Here is a 27,009-nt window from a genome sequence, read left to right as displayed (position 1 = left end):
CCAACAGTTGAGGTTCACTCCAGTCCCTGAAAAAAACACACCTCTTTAGTGGGCCCATTTACAGCATGAGGTGAATGACCTTTTCCCAAAGAATGAACCGCAGGAACTTCCAGCTTATTTGCTCAAGCTATTGGTGTAACCGGTGTTAAAAGGGCATGGCGAGTAGAACGACACTCAGTAATAAGTTACCCTGGGGTTAAAATGAATGATAATGTTCACTCTGCCTGGCTCAGTCCTCATTGCATAAAGGAAGCATGTCCTGATAAAGCAGATTAACCCTTTTTTTTTTTTTTTTTTTTTTTAGTGAACGGTCATTCTAAGGCTCTCAGAGCATCTTATAAGAGCAACCGACTTTGCAGGCAAAGCACAACGCACCCATCAGAGATTTTGCCATGCCTCTTTCACAGGTGCTGGCAACAGTTGGCTAAGTCTAAGAGGCTTTGCAGTGTCCCAAGGCTGATGTGCTGTCCTTTTGTGTCAGCCACATTTGGAAAGGAGGATTCCTCCTCCCTGAACTACCTGATTCATGGGTGGAGCTGCATATCGCAGAGCAAGCTAGATAGCTCTTGGTGATGGGCTTGGAGCACACAGCTAGCACTGGTTAGCTTAAGCTTAATGGGAGATGGACACAGTCTCCATCTGTTTGTCCTGTTCTCGGTGTTTTCCAGCTTGAAATAGTGTCTTTGGCACTGTTCCTGTTCCTTCGAATCCCACCTCCCATCTGATTCAGAGCTTCCTCTGGCTGCCCCTGTGAAATTTCACCCAGCAGACACACATACTCCCCAAACAGAGATGTTTTACTGTTCAGTGTCAGCCTGGCAGCGATCGGATGGGAGCTCTCACTCAGAAACGCATCCTTCAGGAAAACAAGAGCTCCTCTCTGCTGGGGGAGGCAAGCCGAGCCGGAACATCACACCACGCTGTAAATCATGCAATCTTTCCTCCTCATGTCAAGCTGGATCATTCAAAAAGTGCCATCACACTAGAGAATGCTTTTCTAGAGCGTCATTGTGACCTTTCCATTGCCAGGGACGGGGTACAGTGACAGACCAGCAAGTGGTCTCCCAAGCTACACACCCAAATCCTCTGGCTCACAGCCTTTGAGAAAGGCACAAAGAAAATGCCTGGCCCCTGTAGTGCAATCTCTGAGTAGAGGGATAGAGACACTAGCCATGGTGAAGAGGTGACTAACTGGTAGAGGGTGACTGCAAAGCCCCAGAAGGTCCCTTTTCATCCCAATTTCCTATGTGGCTTGATTTATGTATCTATATTTTAATTAAAAAAAATAATTTCCCCAATTGCTGCGTGGAAGATGGGCATGATGGTGTAACTAGTATTTCCCTCATCCAAAGCTTCTGAAAGCTGGTGGAGAAACCTGATCAGAGGACACAGAGTGACTGCAGCCCCTGGGAAGTCACGGGCAGCTCTGTAGCTCCTTCGTGGCCGTTTGGGTCCGATCCCGCCTTTGGGCTGTTTGCAGAAGAGGTGTCTGACAGCTCCTCTCGCACAGAAGACCCCCAAAGCCCTACTGCTGCCCCTGCAAGTTCAATGTTCCACAGCCATCGGTGAAGCGATGGGCCACCTCTGCTCACCTCCCAGGGCTGGAGTCACACGGGTCAGGGACAAGCCTTAGGGCACTGGCACAGTGGCTCCTATTTCACTCCCCACGCCCCCCAGAAAATAGTGTCAGGATGCAGGTAGGTGGCCGAGATGCCTTTAGGACTCTGCGTGATGTACATGGAAAAAAAAAAAAAGTTTCCCACTGGTTAGAGTTGGCCCTTCTGCCCAGTAATCCTCTCCTTCTCCAGAGGACTGCGAACACGCTCAGGAGTAATTTCTTCAGCAACGGCGGTGAGTGTTTTATTTCGTATTTCCCTTGACAACACTGGCACTCTTTAATGGGAGATATCTTTTTACTTCTTGGAGACACTTTCAGTGTCTTTGGCTAGGAAGCAAAGTGGAGATTAGGACATTGATTTGTGTTCTGCTTCCTCCTCAGATTTGTCTTCACTACTCTTAGGAAGAACTTGTCTGACCTTGGCGTTTTAATTTTGCTTATCTTTTTTGATCCCTTCTGTGTCTTTGACCCGAAATGCCTGGTTACAGAATAACTAAACATTCAGGGTTGGTTTTTTTTTTTTTTCCATGTAAAAAAGCAGAGTTCAAATGCAGCAGGAAAGCAAGATTTGTGAGCTTTGTGTGTGTGTGTGAAACAATCAGATTGTTTCTTTCATTCTGATGGAAAAAATTACAGTGAAATAAATCTTCAGTTAAAATTCATGCACACTGTGTCCAAGGCATAATACTAAATAATAGCCATAATCTGTTTGAACTGTACAGCTGTATCAGAGCTGAAGATGAATTACTTGGGAGCGAGTATGCTGGAGTGAATTTAAGTCCACTTCATAAACTCACTGCAAATGAAACATTAATTACTTCATGCGTAAGTCTGACAAAAACTCAGCATGGAGTTTCAGTATTTCCAGGAGCCTTAGCTGCTGCCAGAACTGAGAATCCATCTCCAGGGTTTAAGACCCCTGACGAGCAGCAGGTGAAGCTCTGCACAACAGTGCGGATGTGCCACCGACACCTTCAGTGCCTCCCGTGCCAGGACCCAGTACCTGGAAATTAACACCGAGCAGCAGCTGGATGCCGGGTTTGAATTCCCAGCTTTCAGGCCATCTAGACACACATGGTACGTCCCTGACATTTCTGAAGTGCTGGTGATAAATCCAGGGTTTCACCCAAGACCTCGAGAGCTGGCATTCACCGACACGACACAGGACGTCTCCTTCCAGCAATTGCGCTGTCTGCTTCTGGAAACCATGAGTATTTTTCAGCATCTGAGATATTATGTGGTCAAATTTTTTCAGCATCTGAGATAAGTAGTCAAATTACACACTGCGTGGAATGCTGCTTCCGCTCTTTTGGGGCCTGATACCCGTAAGTGCCTGATAACACGGTTTATAATCAGTTATTGTGCAACGACTAACTGTTCCCTGTTTACTCCCTCCATACTATTTATGATCAGATTGCTTGTCTGTCCTTCTTCCCCCACCCGCTTTCTAAGATGAACTATGCCGGTTGCTTTAATCTCTTCTCAAGCAGAAGCCATTCCTTCATCCTTGCTACCCTCTTGTTTCTATTTTTATTTTTTTACTGTACCCTTTCAACTATGCACCCTGAGATGAGGCAGCTGGAATTGCAGTGTATGTCCTGGATGTGACTAAACTGAGAATTTTCATGGGGCTCCCCAAGTACCAGAGAATTACATTTTCTGGATCAATTGTTTTCTACGTACTGAATATCAGCTAGGAAATTACCTCAGTATTTGGTAGTGTATGCTCCCTTTCTCAGGGTGCAGGAATGTAAGTGCCTCAGGATGACCTGACTCTTTTTTTTACCTGTAACAGCACTTTCTCATCAGTTTTCCTTTGTTTCTCTACCACTAGAGATGGAGGCATCTTCCATGTCTGAGAGAAGAAAGCCCTAATGATGAGCAAAACAGATGTGAAAACGGGAATGAATATGCACAGTGCCGCTTGGCGCAGCACAAAACTTCACTTTCCTTACTGATCCTTCCCTTGTCTGTCTGACATAAATTCTGTCATCCCATTTCCAAGTATTTTACATGTTTTCACTAGCATATAGGAAATGTTTCCAGATTCTCACATTCCATGTTTTAGAAATTCTGAGTGTCAAAGACTGTAGGATATACTGTGATTTAGATGCATAGGGAATTTGTGTATGTTATTTACATTAAATGAAAAGCTACACAAATAAACCATCTTCCCATTGGGGAAAAGAATGTTCTTAGTAGAATGATAAAATATTTTTATTCTTATGTTATGGGAGAAGATAGTTCTTTAAGTGGTTATTCTGACCCCATGGTTTACAAGAAAACATTCTTTAAATTATCATCACTGTTAAAACAAAGCTGTCCACAGAGGAGACACAGATATTAGCTTTTCAAACACTGCACTGGAGCCAGCAGAGAATCAGCGGCTGCGGTGTCAACACCCCTTTCTGCCCCCGACATTTTTCTGCCTTATCTTCGCACTGAGGCAGAGCGGCCAATTCACGGTCATGAGGGCCAGGGTTACGGGTCCACCGCCACGGGAGACGCTCGCGCGGGCAGCACCGACGCTGTGGAAACAGGAGCCAGGGCTCGGGCTGCGCTGCCGAGACCGGGGCTGAGGCAGAGACCTGGCTCCGCTCCACAAGACCGCTCGCCTTTCCCTCTGCGTGCTGCTACCGCCGCGGACCCGGGAAGCGTCGCTCAGCCCCTGAGGGAGCGCCGCCCCGAGCCCGCCCTACCCGCCGCCCCGCACCAAGATGGCGGCGGCGCCTCCACCCCAAGGGGCGGCTGCGCGCTCTCCCGCCCCGCGCGCCTCGGTGCGTCATCACCCGGCGCCGGAAGTGCCGCGATGCGGGGGCGGCTGCTGCGCGCCTGGCGCGAGGGGGTGAAGGCGGCGCGCGGGGTGGCGGGGTGGGCGGCAGCGCCGCCATGGCGGGTGCTCTTCTTCGGCACCGACCGCTTCGCCGTCACCACCCTGCGAGCTCTGGAGGCGGCCAGGTACCGCCCGCCGGTGGCTGTGGAGGGAGGGGCTAGGGCAGGTGAGGGAGGGCTGGGCACCGAGGGATGGGAGATGGGGGCTGGTGAGGGGGTTCAGGGGCTGTTGGAGGGATGAGCTGGGGTCGGGGGGGGCAGGGACCGTGGGTTGGGCAGAGGTTGGTAGGCACGGGAGGGAAGGGACCTTAGGGTGGGCCAGGGACCACGGCGTCACGAGTGGGTTGATGGAGGGGAATCACAGGGTAGGTCAGGACTTGGGGGGTGGGAGGGCAGGGACCGTGGGGCTCGTGGGAGTCTGGCATTAAAAGGAGGAAGCTGGGGGTGGTGGGGTTGGGAGAGTGGGGACCGAGTATGGGGTAGGAGTTGGAGGGGCAGGTGCTGTGGAAAGGGTGACACAGCGAGGGCTGGGGGCGACTTGGCCTTCGCTTCTCCCTTGCTCTGCCTGCGTGAGGTTTTCAATTCCTCGTCCATGCCAGGGAGCCCAGCGAGGACCCACTCGTGTCCAGGCTGGAGGTGGTGACCCTGCCCTCCCGCCTGCCTGGGGGTCTGCCTGTGAGGAGCTGTGCCCGGGAGCTCCAGCTGACTGTTCATGAGTGGCCACATACGGGACCTGTGGGGCAGTTTGATGTGGGTGTGGTGGCATCATTTGGACGTCTCCTAAGTGAGGACCTTATTCTTCAGTTCCCATAGTAAGTGGCTTGACAGGGCATGTATTGCTGCTTTGTTAGCAAAGTTTTTGAGTCAGCACCTGTGACTTGTAGCAGGTGAGGTCAATTTCTTTTCTGGGTTTGGCTGCTTAGTCTGAGCCCTACTTCTGTCATGTGAGGTTTGCTGTTGTTCTTTAACACGTTGATGTAGATCTATGCAAATGTTCAGCATATGTGTTTACCTTTATTCCTCTCATCTCTTTCTGTGTTCACTGAGAAACTGAAGGTTATGCAATGTGAATTTTCCTTTAAATATATATATTTAAACTAGTAACACTTCAGAAGGTCTGAGGAGTTAATTCTTAAAGTAGTTTTAGTGTAATAAATATCGCACATCCATTTACATACGGGTTCAGCTTCAGGTACTGTTTCTATTCTAACTGTAAAATATTTCAATTCAGCGGTGTACTGAATGTCCATCCCAGCTGTCTCCCACGATGGCGTGGTCCTGCACCGATAATCCACACAGTGCTTCATGGTGATAAAGTGACTGGGGTGACAATTATGGAAATAAGACCAAAAAGGTAGGTTCGATGTGCTTCCCAAGACAGCTTACTGCTTCTGTTGCCTCTCAGGACTTTAAAGCATCACTGCTTAAGTCATCATTTAAATAATTCTATGTAATCACTTTTTTTTTAAAAATCACTTTTTTTAAAGAAAAATTTGAAATGCTTAGAAACTTTCATCTGACTATATGAGACTTGCCACAAATGCAGTATTTTAGCGAGTGTGTAGTTTGCACTGTAGACTCTAGGCCTGTTCTCTAATTCTTAGCGTTATTACAGGGAGCAGACGGAGAACAGTCACACAGCTAGATGCATAGGCTTGGTATAACAGAACAGAAAAGATCTGGTTTTCAGACTTCAGAGTTGCTTGTAACCTCCTGTAAATGAAACAGGACAAGCCATTGCCTGTCTAGGGATGAGAGAGAGATTTTATGTTTTAGTTTCAGCACAAGCTGGCTTAAAAGGCTTGTGAAAACACATTATCATAGTTGTCTTTTCTTTCTTAGATGCTTGTCTGATAATAGATCCCAGGAAAGTGCGAAACAAATTTCTTCTGAATATTTCAGGTTGTTTCTTCTTAGATCTTATGCTTCTGAGCCGTGAAGTATTCAATCTCAGCTTGCTGAGGTGAATCTTGCTTGCCAAGATTTATCTGATATTCTTTTCCCTGTGTTGTCTTGTGAACCAAACATTATTTGATAATGTGTGAAAAGTAAAGTTTTAGAGGAAAAAAGGGCTAATTAGTAACTGAGTTAATATATTGAATGTAGACTTTTGAACTGCTAATTGAGTTATAGCTTCTCTTCCAGTAAGCTTGTGTGTTTTCTGCCTTATAGGTTTGATGTAGGTCCAATTATTAAGCAAGAAGAGTTTGCTGTTCCCCCCCACTGTACTGCAAAGGAGCTGGAAGTGATGTTATCAAAGATGGGTGCGAACATGGTAAAGTCATGCAAGCTAGTGTCACTTCTGATTAGTTCCTTGCTTTTAACATGTGTAAACAGAATTCTCTTTAATCTTGTTCTGGGTTGACTACAACTGTTAAGAGGAGAATGATCTGAAACCGTGTTTGTGAGCACTTTGCCTTGCTGAGAGGAAAGCTGAGTGGTGTGTGATAAGCTGTCAGTGTTGGTACTGTGCATTGCTGTTTCAGTGAAGAACTCAAGTGCTTTGTATGGAAACAGTGCAGTTTCTACTTTCATCAAAGTGAATATCTGCTTTTTCATCTTAATATTATCAGCTTTTGTCCTGTTCTAGGATTATTATCAGAGAGGAGATAATCCATAAAAGTATACATGCGGGTTTTTAATTGTGATTCAGTGGGAAGGATGCCTTTAGTGTGTTTGTGCGTATGATACAAGTCGTCTGAATATACCGACCCAATTTTCTAAAAGCTCACAAGAAAGTTTCACTGATGAAAAATTAAGTACTGTATTTGTATGTGTTGGATTTATTGTTAATAAATATGCTCCACTTAGCTTTGCTAATACTGTACAAAAATTAATTTTGCAGCTGATTTCAGTTTTGAAAAACTTGCCTGAAAGTTTAAAAAATAAAAAAGAGCAACCAAAAGAAGGAGTTACATTTGGTAGGTACGCATCATATTTAATGCAACTTGTTAATTTTTTCTTTTATCAGCTGGAAAACTAGGTTTCTTCCTACTGTGCTGGGTTGTATTCTTTTATATATCTTTCTTAGTATGGTCTCTTCACTGCCTTCTCTGGCTTAAAGTCATACAGAGGGAAAAATACTTCAGGATTGTTCAGACTTACTACATTAATGATTTTTTTTCCAGTTGCCTGTACAATATCAGAATGACTACTGATGTCACAAAATCTGAATGAGTTTGTTATTCTTTGTGGTTGTAACGCAGACAAAAGTGTTACAACTGTGCTTGTAAATACACGTTACCAGTTTATGGTGCAGTGGGTAAATTAGAGAACAACTGAGAAGAAAGCGTAAATAATCCAAATTGAGGTTTTTACAAAATCTTTTCTCCAGTTGTTGTTGAAGGTACCTGTGGCTAGATGGTAGACCTGCCATTGGTCAGGATAAACCTGGGTTTAAAATAGAATAAAGTAGTACAGCTATTTGTTTGCAGAAAGATGCAAATCAAAATACAAAGTCTTCTAATTTCTTTTTTTCCCCCTAGCTCCTAAAATATCTATAGCTAAGAGTTGTATAAAGTGGGAGGAGCAAACGGCTGCACAAATAATTCAACTGCATCGTGCAATAGGAAGTATGGTAAGAGAGTGGATTTTTTTTACCCCTTTTCTCTACTCTAGCATGTCTTGAGTTTTGTGTAGATATTTTAACTAATGACTAAAACTCATGTTTAGTTATTTTAGCCTCTAAAACCTAGCATGTGTTTTAAAATCCCAGCACAGTTTAGCATTAGAGGTGGAATTAGTGTGGAGGAGAATTTTCATGAACTTGATCCCAAGTGTGAAATCAGCACAATAATTTGTGTTGTTTCTTTAGCTCTGAGATTTCCACTGTTGGATTTGAGAGGGTTTCAGAACACAGTAGTGACATCTTTGCATGACAGTAAACAGTGCAAACTGCTACAGGAAACAGCTGTTGTAGCTAGTTGCTTAACTCATTATTGCATCTGCTAATGGTTTGCTTGTCGATGAGATGAGGAAGAACAAGGAAAATTAGATATAACAAGGAAAATCTCTTACCTGGACATATACCTAAATGTTTCCCTTAATGTTATTATCACAGGTATCTTGCATAAGAAAAAAAACTAGACTGGAAATGATGAAAATTATTCTCAATGTGTCATCTGCTTCTGTTTCCAGTTTCCTTTGCAGACGCTCTGGAAGGGTACTACTGTTAAGCTTCTGGATTTTGAGGAGGTCGATAATATCCCTGGTTTTGCTGGTATTTACTTTTAAATTAATCTGTTAAGTTAAATTTTCCTGTCTTTTCAAACACTGACTTGGAGATTGTACACAATTGTACTAAACAATAGCTTTAAGTACTGCTTTCTGGAACTCCTGTAGAACTAAGTCAGTCTCATATATGCACAGAGCGCAGTAAGTTTCTGTGCCCAAAGATGAGCATAAAAGGGTTTTAAAGACATTCCTGCATTGTAATGATGTTGAGCGAGCAGCAGGTATAGTCCTGTGAATTCTGTGATAGAAGGATTTTAATCCTCTAATTAGGAGATCCTTGTCTAATGCCATTGTGTGTGTATCTCTCACAAGGAAAGGTGTCCCTGTGTACTATCGCTTAAACTATTTTCTGTAGTAGCCTGTGAGTCTGAGAGCCCTGTGGGCTGAGTGGTGTGCCAGAGGGCTTCGTGGGTCAGGTAGGGAGCAGTGCCTCATTCTCCCCTGCTCATTTGGGTATAACAAAACACAGAATGCAATTAAATATTTTTTTGAGCAAAATAGTGACTCAAGATGATTATCATGCTTCAAAGAGACATAAGTGTTTCAAACTTTTTTGTACTTGTCTAACATTTTTATGCCAACAATCTTGCTTTGCTTTTAGATCAAATATTAAATGACTGTGGAGCTGTTCCTGGTTCTCTAGTATACCATAAAGTGTCCCAGACGCTGATAGCTCGTTGCAAGGTAGGTTTTTCCCATTTGTTTTGTAGTCACTGCCTTAAAGATGAGGTTTTTAGTATTTGTGTTGCATAACTTTTGTCTTAATTGTTCATCATTATTCACTGTTTAGATTAGCATCAGTCTTTTTGTTTGATACCTTGAAGAACTTTTAATGTCCACTAACAGGCTTTTCATTTGTAAGCGAGAACTTGACTTGTAATGTAAACATGGTGACATCAAATAAAATGTTTTCTGTAAGCCAACCTACTGAGAGCTAAAGATAATTTTAAAACATGGAAGAAGCTTACCACCATTTTTTGTTTTTATTTTTAGGAAGGCTGGGTCGGAATCAAAACAGTCATATTAAAGAAGCAGCTTACAGCAGTTGACTTCTACAATGGATATATGCACTCTTGGTTCCAGCAGAACTCAAGAACAGTTCATCAGGAATGCAGATTTCAAACACTCAAACTTAGCATGGCAAAAAAGACTCTGAAAGAGAGGGAAATTCTGACACAGGATATGAAACAATAGATGTGTTTCAAAATGTGGAAGAAGATGTCTGTAAGTTAATAGTAATATAAAATATTTCAACGCCCACCTGTAACATCCCACTTAGTTAAGGGTTTTCCCCCCAGAGTGTTTGATCTTACTGTCATCTGTGTGTTTTCATCGTGGGTTCCTGATACTCATTTCTCTTTCCCCCATCAAGGAAAAGAATCTCCGAATGCTGAAGGTAGTGAATAAGTCCCCGTTCCCACTGTTAATAAATTTATTTTTATACAATGTTTTCAATTTCTTTTTGAGGACTTGGGTATAATTTTCTTCAAGCATAAATTAAATTGCGCACAGTTACTTTTATCTGGAAATACTAAAAATCCATGCTTCTCTGCAGTTCAGAGTTTAGTGTTCACTGAGACTCTTAGGTTGTCTGGTCTGATTTTCTTGCGGACCTTTAAACTACCTTCATATCCCCCTATTGAGATGAATAACATATGCCTTACCTGGGAACATCTAGAGAATCTTTTCCTGTCCATGATAGTTTTCTTTGTCAACAACACAGAGCATCCCTTATTTCTCTCTGGAATTTGCTGCCACATCCTTATAGAATACTGTACCTGGAGCTGTGTGCAGTTGGTCATACGCCTTTGTTGGTGTGGTTTGCTAGGTGGGGTTTTCTGAGCACTCTGATACTCCATCTGATTAACCTGTGCAATCATTGCCAACTGCTTAATTACCTGTGGCTTCCTGCTTGTTCTCTTTATGTAGTGTCAGTCTACAGGTGTCTACTTTCAGTGTGCTGGAATTCAGTTTAAATAAATCTTTGATTTAGAAAGGCAATAAAAAGAGTATTCCTAATCTAATCTGAGATCTCATCCAGTTCTTTTAGGACTGTCATGTTGTTTATTTGGGCCTGTTGACTCTGAAAATGCTGTAGTAGTAGGTACTGTTTAATGTCATCCATGAATGCCAGCTGATTGTTTTTAGTCACCTGCATGTGATGTGAACACATTTTGCTTCCTTTTAAATTCTGAAAAGAAGAATTTACTGTGTGTATTTACTTTTCAATACAAATGACTTTTAATCTCAGTGATTCTGTTTCTAATCTATAAACTGTTTCTAATCTATGAATTTGTCATTCACCTTGTTCAGTAGGTATTTTTCTTTGATATCTTTAGCTTTTCTGATCAATTTCTTACCTTTCCTATTTAATCATATTGATTGCCATCTCTTCCTTCTCCTTTTTGTTTTCATATCCTAGAATATATTCCACTTAATATTTGTCTGCCATCTCTCCAGGAGACTTATGTTCTGGTGTCATACTTCCTCTCTGATGAGAGAGATTTTTACCCGATGAGTTGTTGTTAATCTAATCCAAGCTTTTCCTCAACCTACCTTTGGTTAATGGCATGTAGAAGAAGGAGTGTTTCATGTGAAGAACCCCAAAACTGATGACTTACTTTCTTGTATGTAATGTGAGGATAATAGCAAAACAAAGACTGGTTGCATTTTAGGAGCTGCTCTAGTGTTTTGCTCAATTTATTTCTGCTTTTTCTGAATACTGCTGAAGTAAAAACAGAGCTACTGGTGCTATTCAGACTCAGGGAGGCACCGTTCTGTTAGCTTCATATTTATAGCATTATCACGGAAACTTTGGAAGCCTCAAAAAAAACCTGCAAGAGTTCTGTAGGCTTGGTGTTACAATGGTTCTGTCTTCCTCATGCTCATCAATAAATGTCAGCATGTCTTCTTCCACACGTCCTTTTGGCTCTTCAGACTTTTCAACACATTCATGTTTTTTCAAGCAGTCGTGTCTGGAACTTAAAGCTCAAGTCAAGTGTTGAATTCATGGGACTTATATCAAAGTGGCAGGAACTTTATGTGCTTGAGTGTGACTTGCTGAATGAAAGAAAGCAAAAAAAAAAAAAATCTAGAAAAATGTGTTGCATCACATGGATTAAAGTGTTTCTGAAGAAGCATCTGTTAAAGCAGATGCTGCAGTATTTTTCTTTAATTGCCATTGGTCCAACAATTAATCTGCCTCTGACAGGTTTTCCAGAACACATGATCCTCCAGGAAATCCAAGCCTATGAATCAGAGTCAAAAACTGGAAACAGTGGCAAGGTGGAAGTCAGGCTCCTGTGGAGAATTCCTTTTGTCTCTGACCACAGACTCAAGGGTGCAATTTGTGCTGCAGAAGTTATAAAACTGGCAAGTTTGTTTCCAAGAAAATGATGTATTTTTGTGTTTTGCTCCCACCTACTACTTGCAAGTAAAGGTTGTGAAGTCATTTTGCTTTTGCTCTGTTCAGATCACTCTATGACAGGTTAGTTATCACCTTATGCCAATAGAAGGGATGGTGCATGGGTGGGGTTTTTGTGTGTTTGTGGTGATGGTGGATGGGTTTGGGGTTGTTTGGGGGTTTTATTACTTCACTGGTCTCAGCTGTATGACTGCTTGCCTTGTGTTTTCCCTGCTGGAGCTTCTGGGGAATTTTTCATCAGCTCTTTTTAAAGAGCACTTGTAGGCATCATTGGAATCCAAATATTCAACGTTTGCTCAGGATAAGAACATTTTCTCTGAAGTCCCTTCCCCATAGACAGTGAGGTTCTTGACACTAACCAGCTGCATATGGTAGGGGTCTGGCCTCAGGCATGGATTGTATCAGAAGTTGAATTAGCAGAGAAATGTGTATACAAAAAAAGCCCCACCCACCACAATTTACAGATAACTTTAAGCACAAATGATAAAGAATTTTGGACTTCTCAGAAGTGAAGTATTTGAGTTATCTGTTAGCATGGGTGGACCCAACTTTTCTGATGTACTAGGTCCCCAGGCACTGGAAAATGAATTATAACCTGAGCAAAATGAACAGTGAGATGTGACTCCCACAGAAAGAATATCAAAAGTTCAGGCAATTTAAGGTCAAAAGCTTTTAGGTGACCAAACTGTAAAATCAACTGCTTTGTTCCTAGGAATGACTTTTGAGGAAAATTCCTTCAAGCTTCTTTAACTCCTTTGCTTTTTGGAATCTGCTCTAGCGTCATAAAGTCAAAAGCAAACTATGTTTCTATCCTTTGCATCTCCAAAATGATACAGAGCAAAGCAATATTATTGCTGGGTGGTGTTAATGCTGCTAGTTAGAATATCATGAAGTGTCTGTGTTAGATGTTGGCATTGGAGAGAACCTGTGGGGCAATTAGTACGTCTCTCGCTGACAGTTCTAGATTATGCCTTGTGTGAGATCTGTTGCTGTTAGTCATTGCTGGCGGGCAGTAATTTCAGTTCTAACTAAAGCATAAAGCAACGGCAAAGAGTTTCCCTGCGTCTTTGGAGGAGTTTGAGATGGCATGTGCTCAGAAACCCTGTAGATGGTGCTCGCTGCATCTCTTTTAGGGGAAAACCAAGGTCAGCTGGACAGAGGATTGTGAAAATCTGGTACAGAATGTCTTCAGTTAGTTGTTTAATACCAAATAATGTCTAAACCATATTGTAGCCAGGATACCTATACTTGTAACTTAATCTTTTGATCTGTGCAGTTTGCTTTAAGGCTTCTCAGAACTGCTTTCCACGCAAGAGGTTATCGAAGATTAGACAGATCTTTGTTGCTTAACAGTTAATGTCCTAGCTCTGAATACGCTCAACTTTACCCCAGTTGTTTTATGGAGGAAAAACAGGTAAGATTATTTTTTTTATGGAGGAAATCTTTGGCATGCTATTTTTGGCATGGTAGAGAAGCTTTAAAGGGAATTGGTGTTCCCTAGGCAGCTGTTAGCCAAAATGTCTTTTTGGAAACTTTGCTTTCACCTAACTCTGTAGGGATTTAACTCAGTAGGTAATGAAAATCTGATTATTTTTGCAGAACAGGCAAAACAAAAATGGGGCATTCACTGACGAGGTGTGGAATAGCATGTCAGGGTTGACTCTGGAACATGACATGGTGATTCAATCCCCAGTATCACTGCTGAGGTCAAGTACAGCCACCCTAGCAATTGGAAAGTGATACTAGCAAAATAAAACAGCTGTCCTCCTCTCGGAGAAGAGGGAAAGTAGGAGGGATATTCATAGACCCAGCATCCGCTATGGCTTAGTTTAAGATCACTGGAGCCAAATTACTGGTAGAACTGCAAAATGTTTGGGCACCAGAAGGGCTCTGGTGCTGGATAGGGATGATTTCATCTTGAATTTCAAATAAATGTTAGAGGGAGTGATATTTTCTAGGATGCTGGTGACTCGCAGTTAGATGCATCTGTTTCATGATCTTACTACTCCCCCTGCTTCCTAGGAAACCTTTATTCCTGTTTTCTGCTGCATAAATTATAAATAAACAAAAAGTGTAAGTGACTAAGCACAGGAGTGCTTGAATCTTTTTAAAAAGTTGATTGTAAAATCCCTGAATAATTTGAAGGTTGAGGCTAGACAAGAATATCTCTCCTTCTGTTTATCCTAACTGCTGACAGCCTGATAGCTTCTGGGAAGCATTTTCCCTTTCTTAAAAACAGGAGGAGGGATAGGTCACCAGATTTATCTGAGGATTGGAAACTAAATGACCTTAAAGGAAGATGCTTTGCCATTAGCCCCAAACCTGCTGACGTTTAGGAGCCAGGTCTCTTGCTTCAGCCTGATTCTCAAGGTTGGTGGTCCGAAGGCCAAGGCTGAGGGAGGAGCTGAGTCGCAGCCTTCCTGCATTCCTCTAGCTGATGCTCTCCTTTGATATGTGGGAGTGTGGGTTAGGTTTCAGGTTGCAGAAAAGACGCTGCTGTACACTGACCATGAACACAAGCGCTCAGGAGCTGGAGAAGTCAGATCTGACATTGAACTATAGCATAAAACTTGTGTGAGGGCTGGGTGCTGGGACCTGCTGTAGCTTTACTCCTAGATAGACTTTAATGTATTTGGCACAGTGGCTCATCAGTAATGACGAAGTGTTAGCACTGAGTGGTGGTTGTTGGACCAAGGTTGTTTTCTGGAGGTAGTGCTTAAGCACCCGTGTTTGGAACCTCTGTCTTGCTCTGTCTCGATGTACTCTGCCAGCAGCCTCTTCCAAGAGCTCAGGGACTTGGTGAGTGTGGAGATTAGTTTGTTCCTCCAAGTCAGAGTTAAGTTGCAGTGGGGGACAGACTGGGGAAACTTGGAGAGCTTCTGGCTGTTTCATGGATAGGCAGAATGTCAGGCTGTAGGGCTGTGACTATTTCATTCCTGTTAAAAAAACATTTCTTCCCTGTAGGAAGAGCCCTGTACACTGCTGTGTTTTGCTCTGGCAAGCCCACATGCAGCACAGGGACCAGATCCCAAACCTGCTTTCATCCATGTATCTCCTGGGTTGGTCTGTAGAAGTCATTTGTGTTACTTCACCCTTGAAGTGATGAAACCAAGTTTGGGATTTGACTGTCTACAGAGGAGGAGGGGAGCAGAGGGAAGAGACGTTTCTCTGTGAGTCTGCAGTGCAAGCCAAGAGCTCTGTGGGAAGGTCCGAGCTAATGCTCCCCACTGGCTGCCTTGGCCCCAGCTCGCGCCAAGCCCTTGCAGCAGACTAAACACAAAAGAAAACACAGAGTCTAAATTCATTGGTATGAAGAGGATGTGCCAGAGTATTCCACAGCTCTTCCTTTTCTGCTTCTCTTTGATAACTGTCAGTTTGCATAAAACCATGGATTATTAAGGGAGGGGTCTACCTTTTTAAGCATAATTCAGGCTGCATAGGCACTCGGTCCTGCACAGCTCTGTGTTTAATGCCTGGATGCCTCGTGTCAGACCTGAGAACCTGTTGTGAAGCTTGCTAAACGCTATTGAAAGATTCCTCATGCCCTTGATGGGCTGTAGGTAGGACAGCATAGACCTAGAACTGGCTTTGTACCCTTAGGAGGGGATCGGGTAGGAGAGGGAAATCCACACTTGAGCATGTGTTTGAAATCCAGTTTTCATCCAGTAGCACTGCCCACCTTTTTGTGATCTCTCTCAGTGGAAATGTCAGTGTTGGAGGCTTGCTGGTTTGCCTGCACCCCAAAAAAGTGTTTGGGTGTAAACCCAGGATGTCTTTTTTGTGCTGGTAACGTTCTTGATTCTGCTCTAGAAGTAGTGAGGGTTTGATAGGGCAACTTAATAGGTCGCTTGGAGATGGATCACTGTCTGTCTGACCCCTTCTATGGCCATCTGTACCTTCAGCTAAGAGCAGCTTCTTGCTCAGCAGCCTCCTGCTCGCTGCTGCTGAATGTGGAGGGAAGTCTGTCTTCTCCCTGTCTCTGCACCTCCCGGCCTGGCTCTACAGTGCCTGGTTTCCTGCCACCCCTAAAGCACAGGTTCTGAGCCCCCTTCTCCCCCCACCTTGTCCTGCTCTGGGAGCCCTGCTGCTGCCTCCTTACTTCATCCCTCGCCCAGACCTGCTGCTCCCATTTCTCCCAGTACTGCTGCAGATTCTCCACATCTCAAGCTGGGGGCAGATTGCCCGACCACAGCACACCGTGGCCAAGCCCTGAGGAAGCACCAGCTACCCACCAAACCCCTTACACATACCCAGGGTCAGTCTCACACGGATAAAGTTGTGACCTGTTTGTGAACAGAAAGGTGAAATTTTGCAGGTTATTCTTTGGTCATCTCTACACGTGGTTTATTTACTTGGACATTTCAAACACAAAAGCAACACAGCATTGTCGAAGTTACAAAATAACCTTTTTTATTAACCTACCCTATCATAGAGCATGGATTTTCTTGTCAAATAATGCAGGAAGCAAGAGAAAACTGTAGTTTTATCCATGTGGAGCCTACAAATCCACATGGCTTCTCCGTGCTATCGAGCATGTGAGTTCTTAGAAATGCAGCTGCCGGTAGTTTAGCTTGAATACAGTCACTCTAAAACAAGCTAGAAATAAATAAAATACTTACATTTCAAGTACAAAACCTTGCAGTTGAATTCAGTATGAGGAAATCAGTTTATTCCTTTTCATGTTACCAACTACTGTACAGGTACTTGGGCTGGCAAAGTCTGCAGATGCAGAACAGAAGAATGTTTTATGTACATGACTTAATTGAATCGTGTGTTTAGTCTTCCCTTTAGGCTATCATGTGAAGCTGTTTAATGTCAGGCAGAAAGAAGATTTTTATGGATGCATTTAATAAGACACAAACTCACTACCGCTACTGTCCCACAAGTTTTGCTTTATGTCTTTCCTTTCTGGTGCCAAAAAAAAAAAGTGCACCTTAATTACTTCTCAGAAATAATGACACCTACCAGCTTTGAATTAGGTTATTAACAGGTAGATGTTACTTTCAAATTGTATTTAATTGATTGTGAACAACTTTACTGAGGCTTCTATAAAGCTCTAGTAGGTGGGAGAACGTTGACTTCTCACCGGGATCCTGCCTTGGGTGGTTCGGCGGCTTGTCGGCTGCCTTCGGTATGCGGGGCTCTCCCCTGGCAGAACCAGTATGGACTGCTGGCCCGAGTTCCTCTGAGACTGGAAGATGCTTTGCTCTGCTGTGCTCTTCTCTGAACAGGTGAAAGTCAACCCGACGCCAATGTTGCTCTTCATGGTTCTGGAGGTGCCATCAGACGTGCCGTCAAAGCACCTGCCCAGGGCAATTTCCTTGGCGATCCTCGGGTCTTGGTCAGTGACGGTGTAAATGCCATAGTTGTGTCCCAGCGGGTCAAGAGGAGCCAGCATCGTGTACTCGCTGGAGTCGTTGTTTGTAGCCATGGGGAGGTGATTGACCAGGTACTCGTGGAGCATGCTGTTGACGCTCTCTCGGCGACAGCTGCCTTGTGGGACCACTTTCACCAGTGTGCGGTCCACGCGGTCTTGGTCGAAGAGCATCCCGCTGCACTTGAACTCCAGGCAGGCTGCCGACACGTTCGGCTGCTCAGAGTCACGAACGCTGCGGACGTCCCTGATGCCGTAGAGTTTGCCAATGGTACGTGGGTGCGTCCCACCCATGTTACGAGATCTTACGTTCACCTCTTGCGGTCCATTTATTTTCACTTTAATGTAGCAGGCCCTGAATTCCATGGGCTTGGGCCACCATGCCAGGTAGTCATCAGTCCAGCTCATGAGGTCATCTTCGCTGAAGGGAACGGTGTTGTAGTCGTACCGGTCTCCCTCTATCCTGTAAAACCTGAAGTGAGCAGCGCTGTATGGAGCTTCCTCGCATTCTCTTAGGTTTTCGTAGGCATAAATAGGGCCGTTGTTGTCTTCTGGGGAATTAGGGCTTGGCTTGGCCATGTTAATGCTGAATGCTGTTTTCTTAGTGTTGGAGTCCTCATGGTCTGTTCTCCTGTAGTTGAGCCTGTTGAGATACGGCTGTGGAACCCCAATAGCATTAGGGTTGAGTTTGGGAGCAGAGGGAACAGCTTCGAGCTCTTCGCCCCCCATGCTCGCCAAAATATAAGCTGCATAGGCCTCGGGGTTTTGCTCGTCACAGAAAGCGGGCACGCAGGCGCCGTTGGGACCAGTGACCACACTGTCGAAACGGCCCCATGCTCTGGGGTTGGAGGAGAACCCTGGTTGTGGCTCTGTGTTTATAATGGAAATCACAACCCCTTGGATCTGCTCGCTTGGCAGAAATCTCTCGCTTCTGTAGGCTCGGATTTTGACGTAACACCGTCTGCTCTCTGGGACGTCCAGGTTAAAAAGCCGCCTTTCTTTGATCTCCATGTTCCCAACCAAAAAAGTTCTCTCCTCCCTTTTGCGCCGTCTGTTTTTCTCAAGGTTGAAGTCCCCTTCTTCCTCCCATAATCCTGTCTCTGGGTTCAGGGACCAAAGCTTCATCTCTTGCAGGTGCTCTGGCATCTTGACCTGAGCAGCATCCAAATGAACCTTCACCTCTTCTGCATTAAGAGACTCAGTGCCCTGTTCGTCGGTGAAGTCCACAGAAAACATGCCATACGTGCGGAGTGGAAACACATCTCCTTCCTCATCTACGAAGTTCAAGTCACTTTGTGTCACAGCGGCCGTTGAGATGTTTCTTGGGTCCAGAAATGTCACGCTGGCTTTCACTTTGCCTCTGTAGGCTTCTCCATTTTTCCTATAAAATGCATTGGGAGGAATTTCTAATTCGGCAATTGGATCATCTTCTTCCATTTCTCCCAAAGAAATCACATTGGTTTCGGTGGATTCCAGCGTAACAGGGGCTTTCTTTCTTAGTAGCTTGATCTCGTGAAACACAGCACCTCCATTTTCCTTGAAGGGCAGAACTTTTGTTGTGTTCACAAACTTCTGCAGCCGATCGACGAAAGTTAGAACCAGTCTTTCTGTGTCTGCTGGCACATGGATGGAGAAGGTTCCCTTGTAGCCAGTCATACTCACTCTCTTGTTCCCCATGTAGATGTGGCCAAACCTCAGTGGCTCACCATTATCTGCTGCTGTGGCTCTGCCTCGAACCGTTATTTTGGTCTCGGTGCATTTTTTGCAGCCACATTCTACGACGACTTTAGTGGGGAGCGTGTAGCCATTGCAGGAGATGTCTCTGGTTTCCATCTTGGACACCCCGCAGCAGTAGGCGACGTTGTCCTTACACCGGAGTCCCTTATCCAGCTTCCCAGCGCAGGTCTTTGCTGGGCACTTGCCCACGTTGTAGTAGAAGGAGTTCGTCTCTTTTTGGAAGCAGTCGTGAGGAAGTCGGATGAGGTGGCTTTGGGGTTGGGAGTTGCAGGCTGCCTCTTGTCTTCCTGTTGAATAGGATTTCTTAATGAGCAGCATGAAATAATTGTACACTCATCGCTATGTGGTCTGAAACCCTCAGAGCTAAACATTGCTTCCGGTAACCAAGCTTTTCACAGCCATGAAACAGAACTTTGGTTAGCTGAATTCATCTGGCCTCCGTTTGGTGAAGCAGTTACTCAGCTTTAACTTGAGGTACCTGATTTAAGAGCAGTGCTGTTTTCAGGAGCATCCCAGCTCCTGCTTACCCACCACTGCCATCCACCCCACCCTCAGCTAGATGTTCTGCAACTGCCTGGCTTTATGGCTATGGACAGACAAAAATGTGTCCTGAGGTTTAAAAAAAAAAACCCACCCTAAACAAACAGAAGTATTCACATGTTAAACAGCAAGTACAGTGAGAAATCTGCTGAAACCAGCAGATTGAGCTTGGCAGGTCACCTGCAATCCAGAGCTCCAGTTTGTAGAGAGCATCTGGTTCATAACCAGCTCACATGAGCTTATCTGCTAACGGATGCATGAAATAAACCTCAAATATTTTTCCTGTGACTTTTTTTTCCCACATGTATCACAGTTTCTGGTTTCTGCACGCCACCACCTCCCCAGCTGCTTGGAGAGCATCGTGCACGTTTTCTCTTACCTATGACAGCAAGCTTGGCTGACTGGGACTTCGCTGACCCCCCGGCGCTGCTGGCCTTGCAGAAATACTCTCCAGACTGGTCTCTCTTCAGGTTCTTCAGAATCAGGTTGTTTTTATATTTGTATAAGGAGGGATCCAGCAGTGAGCCATTGTGGTACCTGCCAGGAACAGGCAGGCAGTTAAGGGGACAGAGGCTGACCGCCTGGCCGGAGCAGAACAATCCTACATCCTGCTGTGTGGATTTTGCCAGACCTCTTGCCTCGGTTTCCCCCTTTATAGTCTGTCTCGTGGCATCACCTGAAAGTTATTCCCCTTCCCCTGGCAGTACTGAGGTGTGGCTGCTGGGTGACTGGCCGGCAGGCAGAGCTGCCAGTTGTGCCTGATGAGGTTTTTTCAAACTTCTATTTGTATTTTTTCCCAGTAAGTCCCTCTGCAGATGACATTACTGCACCTACGAGACATGCCAGCTCTGCACATCTTGAGGAAACCATCATTTCCAGCAATCAGTTCTTGGCGTATTTAGCTGGTTTATAGCTAAAAAGCCACCTTTATGGAGATGGTAAGGAGATAAAAATTGAATTTGTGGGACAGGTAAGACTTCTGTCCAATCAAACTCAAGTTCCTTACCATAGGTAGTGATTGGGGGCCGGGCTCCCAAGGGCATCACAGCAGAACGACACACTCTGTCCCACTCTCCTGGCTTTGTCCTCGGGGCTCCTGAAAATGTAGGGTTTGCCTGTGGGAGGAGGAGAAGGCCATCTTGTTACTCTTCCCCCCCTAAAATCACCATTTATTTCTGATTACTATGTAAAGCCTCTTACATTCTGCCCCCCTCTTTGGGGCTACCTGATCGTTGCAGCTGCACTTGGATCGCCAGGTTTCTTCTGTTGCTCTCAGGCACGGTGACAGTCGCTGTTGTGTATTTGGCTTTCTTTATTTTAAGAGTGTTTTTGCCATCGGGGCAAACCCCCGGGATCCTAAACATGCCCCTGTTATCAGCCGTTGTCAACAGCTTGAGTTTCTTGGCTTGCAGGTAGACCCGGGCATCGGCAGCGGGTGACCCGTCCTCGAGAGAGACCTTCCCGTGCAGGGTTGCATCCTCGCACATGCAGGCGTCGCAGTCGGCATTGATGCGGCCCATGGGGCAGGTGATGTTGCAGGCTGGAGGAGAGGCAGGCAAGTCAGAAAGCAGCCTTGAGTCCCCGTGATGCTCACGGCACGGTCTTGTGTCTGCTTTTAATTTAGATGCAATAAGGCAGATACTGTATAAGGAATAAATTGTATCCAAAACATATTTTTACTGATTATCAACAGCTGTGCATTAGAAACACAGGGACGACGTCATTTTGAACCTGACAATTAGTAGAAAGCAGCCACGTGGATATAATTACAGCTAGGAACTGTTATTTACCTTCCCCAAAGGGCTGAATTTCTGGGAAATTTGAATCCAGATCAGCATGTGAGCTCAACCCTGCAAAATTACAAATCCAAATGCCTTAAACTTTGTAGTTTTCTGTTACCAACTCATGCCCAAAAGTCATGACTCTGGTCTGTCTTAAAAGCTGTCTCCCCTTATTCAGTGGTATCCTGGCTTGGGCAGGACATAGGTTAATTGCCAAATGAGCATTACCCGATGGGATTAACGAATGGTCTCCCAAACAGTGATTCTGAAACATTGTCATTACTTACAGAGATTAATCCTAAATAATAATCTGTCTCTTCCCAAGGCAAGGGCTCAGGTCATTCCTTTTACAATCATAGAGCATCCTTGTACAGCAGCTACCTGGTAATTTTTTTTATAGCTGGAAATAAATGGAAGAAATCAGGGAAAACCTGAAACAACTTTCCTGGAGAAAACATAGACTATTTTCAGAATGATTTGTTTAAAAGGGGATTATAAGAATAACATAATTAATTACAAGCCCATTCAGCAGGGGCTGTGACAATTCAATATTCCCAACTCTTCTCCTTCCTGGAGATTGCATGGAGGCAGCTGCCTGCAATTGCTGACTCCACCTTGAGAGCTGCTGTTAAAACAAGATTAATGAGATTTTTTTTTTTTTTTTCTATATCCCCAGCATATTTATGGATCCCTGATGATTCCTCATATCTGGATTCCCCCCCTTATCTTGCTATTTGGCTATAAACTCCCCGTGCTCTGCTCCCTTAGTATTCTCCAGCCCTACTCAGGAAGGCATCACAAATTTCTGGCAAGGGAGAGAAAGATGGTAAAATGACAGTGAAGGGAGTACAATGCCTATGCAGTGGTGAGATCAGGACGTGATCCCCTGCCCATAAGTGAGGTTAGAGGAGCACCTGAGCAAATATGTCCAATGCAGAGCCGCCCTTCCTCAGTTGCTTCATTACAGTGCACGCCCCGGAGGCGCTCAGCTAGGCAGGATCTGGTACGCTTCTGCACACCGGTTTGGCCACACTTTGCTGAGCACTCACTCCATTTCGACCATGGAGACAAAAACCTTTTTGTATCTTGCACCAGTGGACCTTGAATAACATCAGCGGTGTGTTACTGAGACGCACATTACACGTACGACTGCCCGAAAATGGGCAGTTGTTTTTTTAGCAGCTTCTATATAGCTCAGACTATGCATTTGGATATTATGCACCACATGGATTAAACAAACTCAAAGCATGCTCAGGGAGCTGGGAAATAAAGCAGGAGAAGGCATCTGAAGGCTTTTGACTTAATTCCCTGCAGGCTACTGAATTCAGGATGATTAAGATAAACTTGAGGGGAGCAAAGTGCACGCAGCTCATGCTTAGTGTTGAATAACTTTGGCTTAAAGGAAATCAAACACACATTGTCATTTAAATGCTGTCTGAGGGGCCATGCTCGCCTGCGTCTCAAATGTGGTTAAATAAAAACAAAAAAAAACCCCAAAAAGAGTAAAATTGTTGGTATGATCATGTTGAAAGTCTTTAACCATACTTCAACATATGTTCTCTACAGGGGGAGTGTGTCCCCTATTGTGAGCACCAGTTTTACTGTGTGCAAAACAGAAGCCCAAGATGCTACCGAGCAGGCTGAGCATGTTAGGGGCCAGCTGATTTGTAAAACACAAAGAGGGTTTATTGAGGATTTAATATGCAGTTAGATTTTTAAAGGAATTTCTTTAACTGGGCTACTAGATGGTATTAATTTAAGCTACTTGGAATGGATGAGATCCCCCCTGAGTCTGTGGTTTGGGTTTATTTTTAAATGACAATGTTCTAATAATGTTTACGAGGATGCACTTGTGACTAAAGTTTCTAAAAATGAGATTTCTCAGAGATGTGTGCTGTGTCATCTCCTACACCTACTCTTCCACCTGATTTGTAATAAACCAGGTTGGGTTATTTCCTAGAAAGGCAGACAGGCACATGGCTGGGCTGTTTAGTAGTGATGGTCGAGAACAAACCCCTGCCTTACAAAAGCAGGTGGCTGGAAAAGACCGTTTAAATGACAGCAACCACAGGGAGCGTCATGTCTGGTTTGGAGTGAGCACTTGGCTTAGTGAGCAAGTTTTTAATCTGTTGGCATCTCCAGTTCAGCATCCCAAGTGGCACATCCACAGACTTGATATGGCAACGTGGGGGATGCAGGAGGAGGTGGGTTGGGGATGTGGTCCCTTCCCAGGCACCACACGGATAAATGTCTGTCTGTACTTGCCCCAAGAAAAATTTAACATGCAACAGATTAAAGTGGGGTCTCCAAAGTCTGGGATTGGCTGCTTTAATCTGTAGGGATGGTGATAAGAAAGGAGAAGGGGAGTCCTGTGGAGGAAAACAGCATTATATGGCTCTGGGCAGCACATCGACAGCAGAAAAAACAGAAAGTGGAGGATGGGGGAGAAGCAGAGGGGCTCGAGGGCTGGCAGGGACATGGGGAGGGCTGGGGCTACCCCGTGGCACTGGCCAGCAGGAACGTACTGCGTCTGGCGTAGGCGAAGGTCGAGTCTCCCCTGTGAGAGCTGCTCCTCGTACCTGCGGGCAGAGGATGTGCGGGGTGGTTTGAGCAGGGTTTGCCTGCTCCCTGGCCGAGCACCAGTCCCTCCACCAGTCTGGCTGCACCGAGCCCGGCTGCTCAACCCGAGCAGGTCTGGCACACCCTCTCCTGGAGGTGAAAACTGAGTTTACAGCTTCTTGCTGCCAAGGGCATATACTTTAGTTTCCAACTGCATTGGTGAAAAAAAATCAAGATTTTGCTTTACTCCTCCATAGAGAAGGAGGAGTCAGCCCATGCTCTGCAAGCCCCAGCTTCAGCATCACTGCCTTGTGCCATTGGCTTTGAGGGGAAAACAATTTTCTTGGTAGCTTTCCTAAAAATATCTCTCAGAAGGTGGAGGGGACCTCTCTCTGAGTGTCTGTGTTTTTGGTGCTTTGATTCTCCTCAGCAGCTAAGAGAGCTGCTGGGAGCGGGACAGGAGGCTGGGAAAGTCCCCTAATCTCTCGGCTACGGCATCAGCATGTCCAGCCCTTTCAGTGCCTGCTGGAATTTCAGTCCTGAACCCTGGGCAGTGAAGCTTGAGGGGTCAGGGTATCTCCTGGGGATTAACAAGCAGAGCAGGCTTTTTGGGTAATTAATGCCCCCCAGGCTTTAATTTTAAAGCAATGGTGTTGCAAACTGGCCCAGGTGTGGGGACCAGCTGGGCAGGGGAAGGGCAGGTCGGAGCATGTGCTCGCCCATCCCTGGGCTCTCCTCGCCCTCCCAGCCCGTGCGTGCCTCCCACGGGGAGTCAGGGCTGTGGTGACACACTTGACCTTTGCTTTTCCAGGAGAGGAGCCAACAACATGTGTCAGCGATAGCCAAAACCCTACAGGAGGTCATGGATGATTAACATTTATTTCATTGCCTAAATATTGTCATCTACTCAAATACTGTTTGGTTGTAAATTAAGGCTGAAAAAAATAATACGCGTCTAAACACCCCTTGTCCCGGCAAGGAAAAGCCATCTGAGCTGGGAAATAACTTACTCTCCAAGCTGAGCATTACCAGGGGACTCAAGGTTTTCTGTCCTATTTGGATCCTGCTGAGGCGTGGTTTCAGAAGCCTTTGACCTAAGGGTCAATAAATTAGAGAAGAAATTAGATTAATAATAAATGAATTAGATTCAAGGGACTGGGCATCCTTAGGCTCAGTTTTTCACCTTTCCTGTTGGGTTGTGGCTGGTTTGAACCACCGATTAAAGCTCCTGCAGGATGCGGTGCCAGAGATGCTGAGTGAAGAGCCTCATAGAGATGTCCCACAGCATCACTGCAGCTCGGGTACGACGCAAATTTGCCATTTCCCTTATCCCCCAAGAAAAACCCTTTTTGTGCTTTCTGTGTTGGAGCAGCTCAGATCAAATAATCTTTTTATAGCTGGAGATATAAAATATATCCTGCCTCTCCCTCTGCGAGGAGAAACGAACCCAAGGTGGATGAGGTTGGTTGTCACTATGGGATGCGGATTGATTTCTGCACTTGCTGGCCACCCGTGTGCCCAAGGGGAGCTGGTGGTCGTGGCTGGTTCCCGGGCTGCTTGCTGGGACCGGTCCCATTTAAACTGGGGAGGTAAGCCCAAAGCTGCCCGGCACTGGTTCTCGCCTGTGCCTAGCTCCTGGGCGCTCAGCAGGGCTTCTGGGCACCTCCCCAGCGACAAATTTGACTCTCCCTGTTCTTATCCCTGGGCATCTGGCCAGAGCACTTCAGAGTAAAATTCCTCTCTAGCCTCGGAAAACAAATCCAAAGAGCCTGCAAACAGGTTTTCTCTGCAACACCCACCAGAGCAGAGGGGCAGGTTGCTCAGCGCTTTGGTACATGCGACCTGCCAGAGCCAGGAGTGGGCAGATCCTGCTGCTCCAGACCATCTTCTCCTGGAGAAGAGCCATGTTGCTGCTTCCCCAGGGCTTGGCTCGGAGCCTGGGGTTGTTTCGTGCTTGGGTAATGGCTGAGGCACCAGCCAGGGTGGGTTGCTTGAGTAGCTGGGATGGGAGCTGAGGGGCAAGTAGGGATGGTCCCAGCACAGCCAGTAGGCAGGACGGGCTCATCCCTGGTCAGCCAGAGGCTGGCTGACTCACAGATGGGCTCTGCCCGTGGTCCGGGGGCTGGACAGGCGCCAGTCCTCGTCTGGAAGTGGTTTGGCCAGGCAAAGGCCATGCTGACCCCGGGCAGCACCTGGCATCGCCGTCGGGCCCGTGTCTGTTGGCTCAGCGGCCGCCAGCAGACGTGGTGTGCCCACGGGCAGGGGACAGCACAGTGATGGGAATAGAAATGTTTAACCTTCACCTAAAACAGATGTGGCTCCCAGGAGGAGGAGGAGGAGGATCCATCCTTTCACGGTGACCATTGTTGTCTCCAGAGTTGATCCAGGGCTTCTTGGAGTATCCGCAGCTGTCCCACCCCTTCCCCAGACCTGTGGAGACAAGCCCGGCCATGTCAAGGCTCACCCTGGGGTTCTGCTGCTTTCAGGGAGCTTCTCCCAGGCTGAACCAGTCCAAAACATGCAGTGGGGCTGTTTATACCCCCTGGCCACCCACTTATCCCCCAAGGGGGGAGCAACAGGGGCCCCACATCTGCGCTTGCATCCCCTCTGCTTCTCGCCGTCACATCTGAGCCCAAATCTATTCTGCAGAGCACTGCTTTGTAACGACACCTCCTTGAAGTGCCTTGCAACAGCTTAAATACTTCTGCAGGGATGCTCTCACAGCCCACAGGGCTCCATCAGCACCCCAAGCTGCCCCCCCATATGAGCAGGGACCCACCTCCTTCCCTCTGCCTGCAAACTGGGCTTAGTGCGACATTAGCATCTTATCCCAGTACATCCCAGGAGCGTGGGGAGGGGAAAGACTCCAGAGCACCGCTGAAAGCAGAAAATCCCGTGCACGAGCCAAGCC

At 45.7% G+C, this 27,009-nt stretch overlaps 2 protein-coding genes across 7 annotated transcripts; one reads left to right on the top strand and one right to left on the bottom strand.

The window, feature by feature from the left end:
- Positions 1-4,419: 4,419 nt before the first annotated feature.
- MTFMT (mitochondrial methionyl-tRNA formyltransferase) lies at positions 4,420-20,773 on the top strand. 6 transcript variants are annotated; one of them, XR_012624792.1, is made up of 11 exons: positions 4,420-4,576; positions 5,050-5,262; positions 5,682-5,804; positions 6,623-6,725; positions 7,296-7,371; positions 7,936-8,027; positions 8,588-8,669; positions 9,285-9,367; positions 9,677-9,907; positions 11,895-12,055; positions 20,072-20,773. XR_012624792.1 is itself a non-coding variant. In XM_074836924.1 (10 exons), exons 1-9 carry the CDS (start codon positions 4,428-4,430, stop codon positions 9,875-9,877), a joined length of 1,122 nt encoding a protein of 373 aa, XP_074693025.1. In that variant the 5' UTR covers positions 4,420-4,427; the 3' UTR covers positions 9,878-9,907; positions 20,072-20,773. The 6 variants fall into 6 exon arrangements, 5 of the variants coding, with proteins under 5 accessions (XP_074693025.1, XP_074693023.1, XP_074693027.1 ...); XM_074836924.1 differs by lacking the exon at positions 11,895-12,055; XM_074836922.1 differs by lacking the exon at positions 20,072-20,773 and having other exon boundaries at positions 11,895-12,134.
- Positions 16,492-26,730, bottom strand: CILP (cartilage intermediate layer protein). The gene is made up of 8 exons (XM_074836927.1): positions 26,402-26,730; positions 25,109-25,192; positions 24,065-24,118; positions 22,454-22,639; positions 20,984-21,298; positions 20,765-20,873; positions 20,138-20,295; positions 16,492-19,505 (listed from the first exon to the last, which is right to left on the bottom strand). Exons 1-8 carry the CDS (start codon positions 26,460-26,462, stop codon positions 17,164-17,166), a joined length of 3,309 nt encoding a protein of 1,102 aa, XP_074693028.1. The 5' UTR covers positions 26,463-26,730; the 3' UTR covers positions 16,492-17,163.
- Positions 26,731-27,009: the final 279 nt, after the last annotated feature.

The sequence above is a fragment of the Strix aluco genome, chromosome 12 (genome assembly GCF_031877795.1).
Source record: "Strix aluco isolate bStrAlu1 chromosome 12, bStrAlu1.hap1, whole genome shotgun sequence".
NCBI classification, from domain to species: Eukaryota; Metazoa; Chordata; class Aves; order Strigiformes; family Strigidae; genus Strix; species Strix aluco.
Note: the sequence above shows the minus strand (reverse complement) of the source record. Positions and strands in the feature narration are given on the sequence as shown.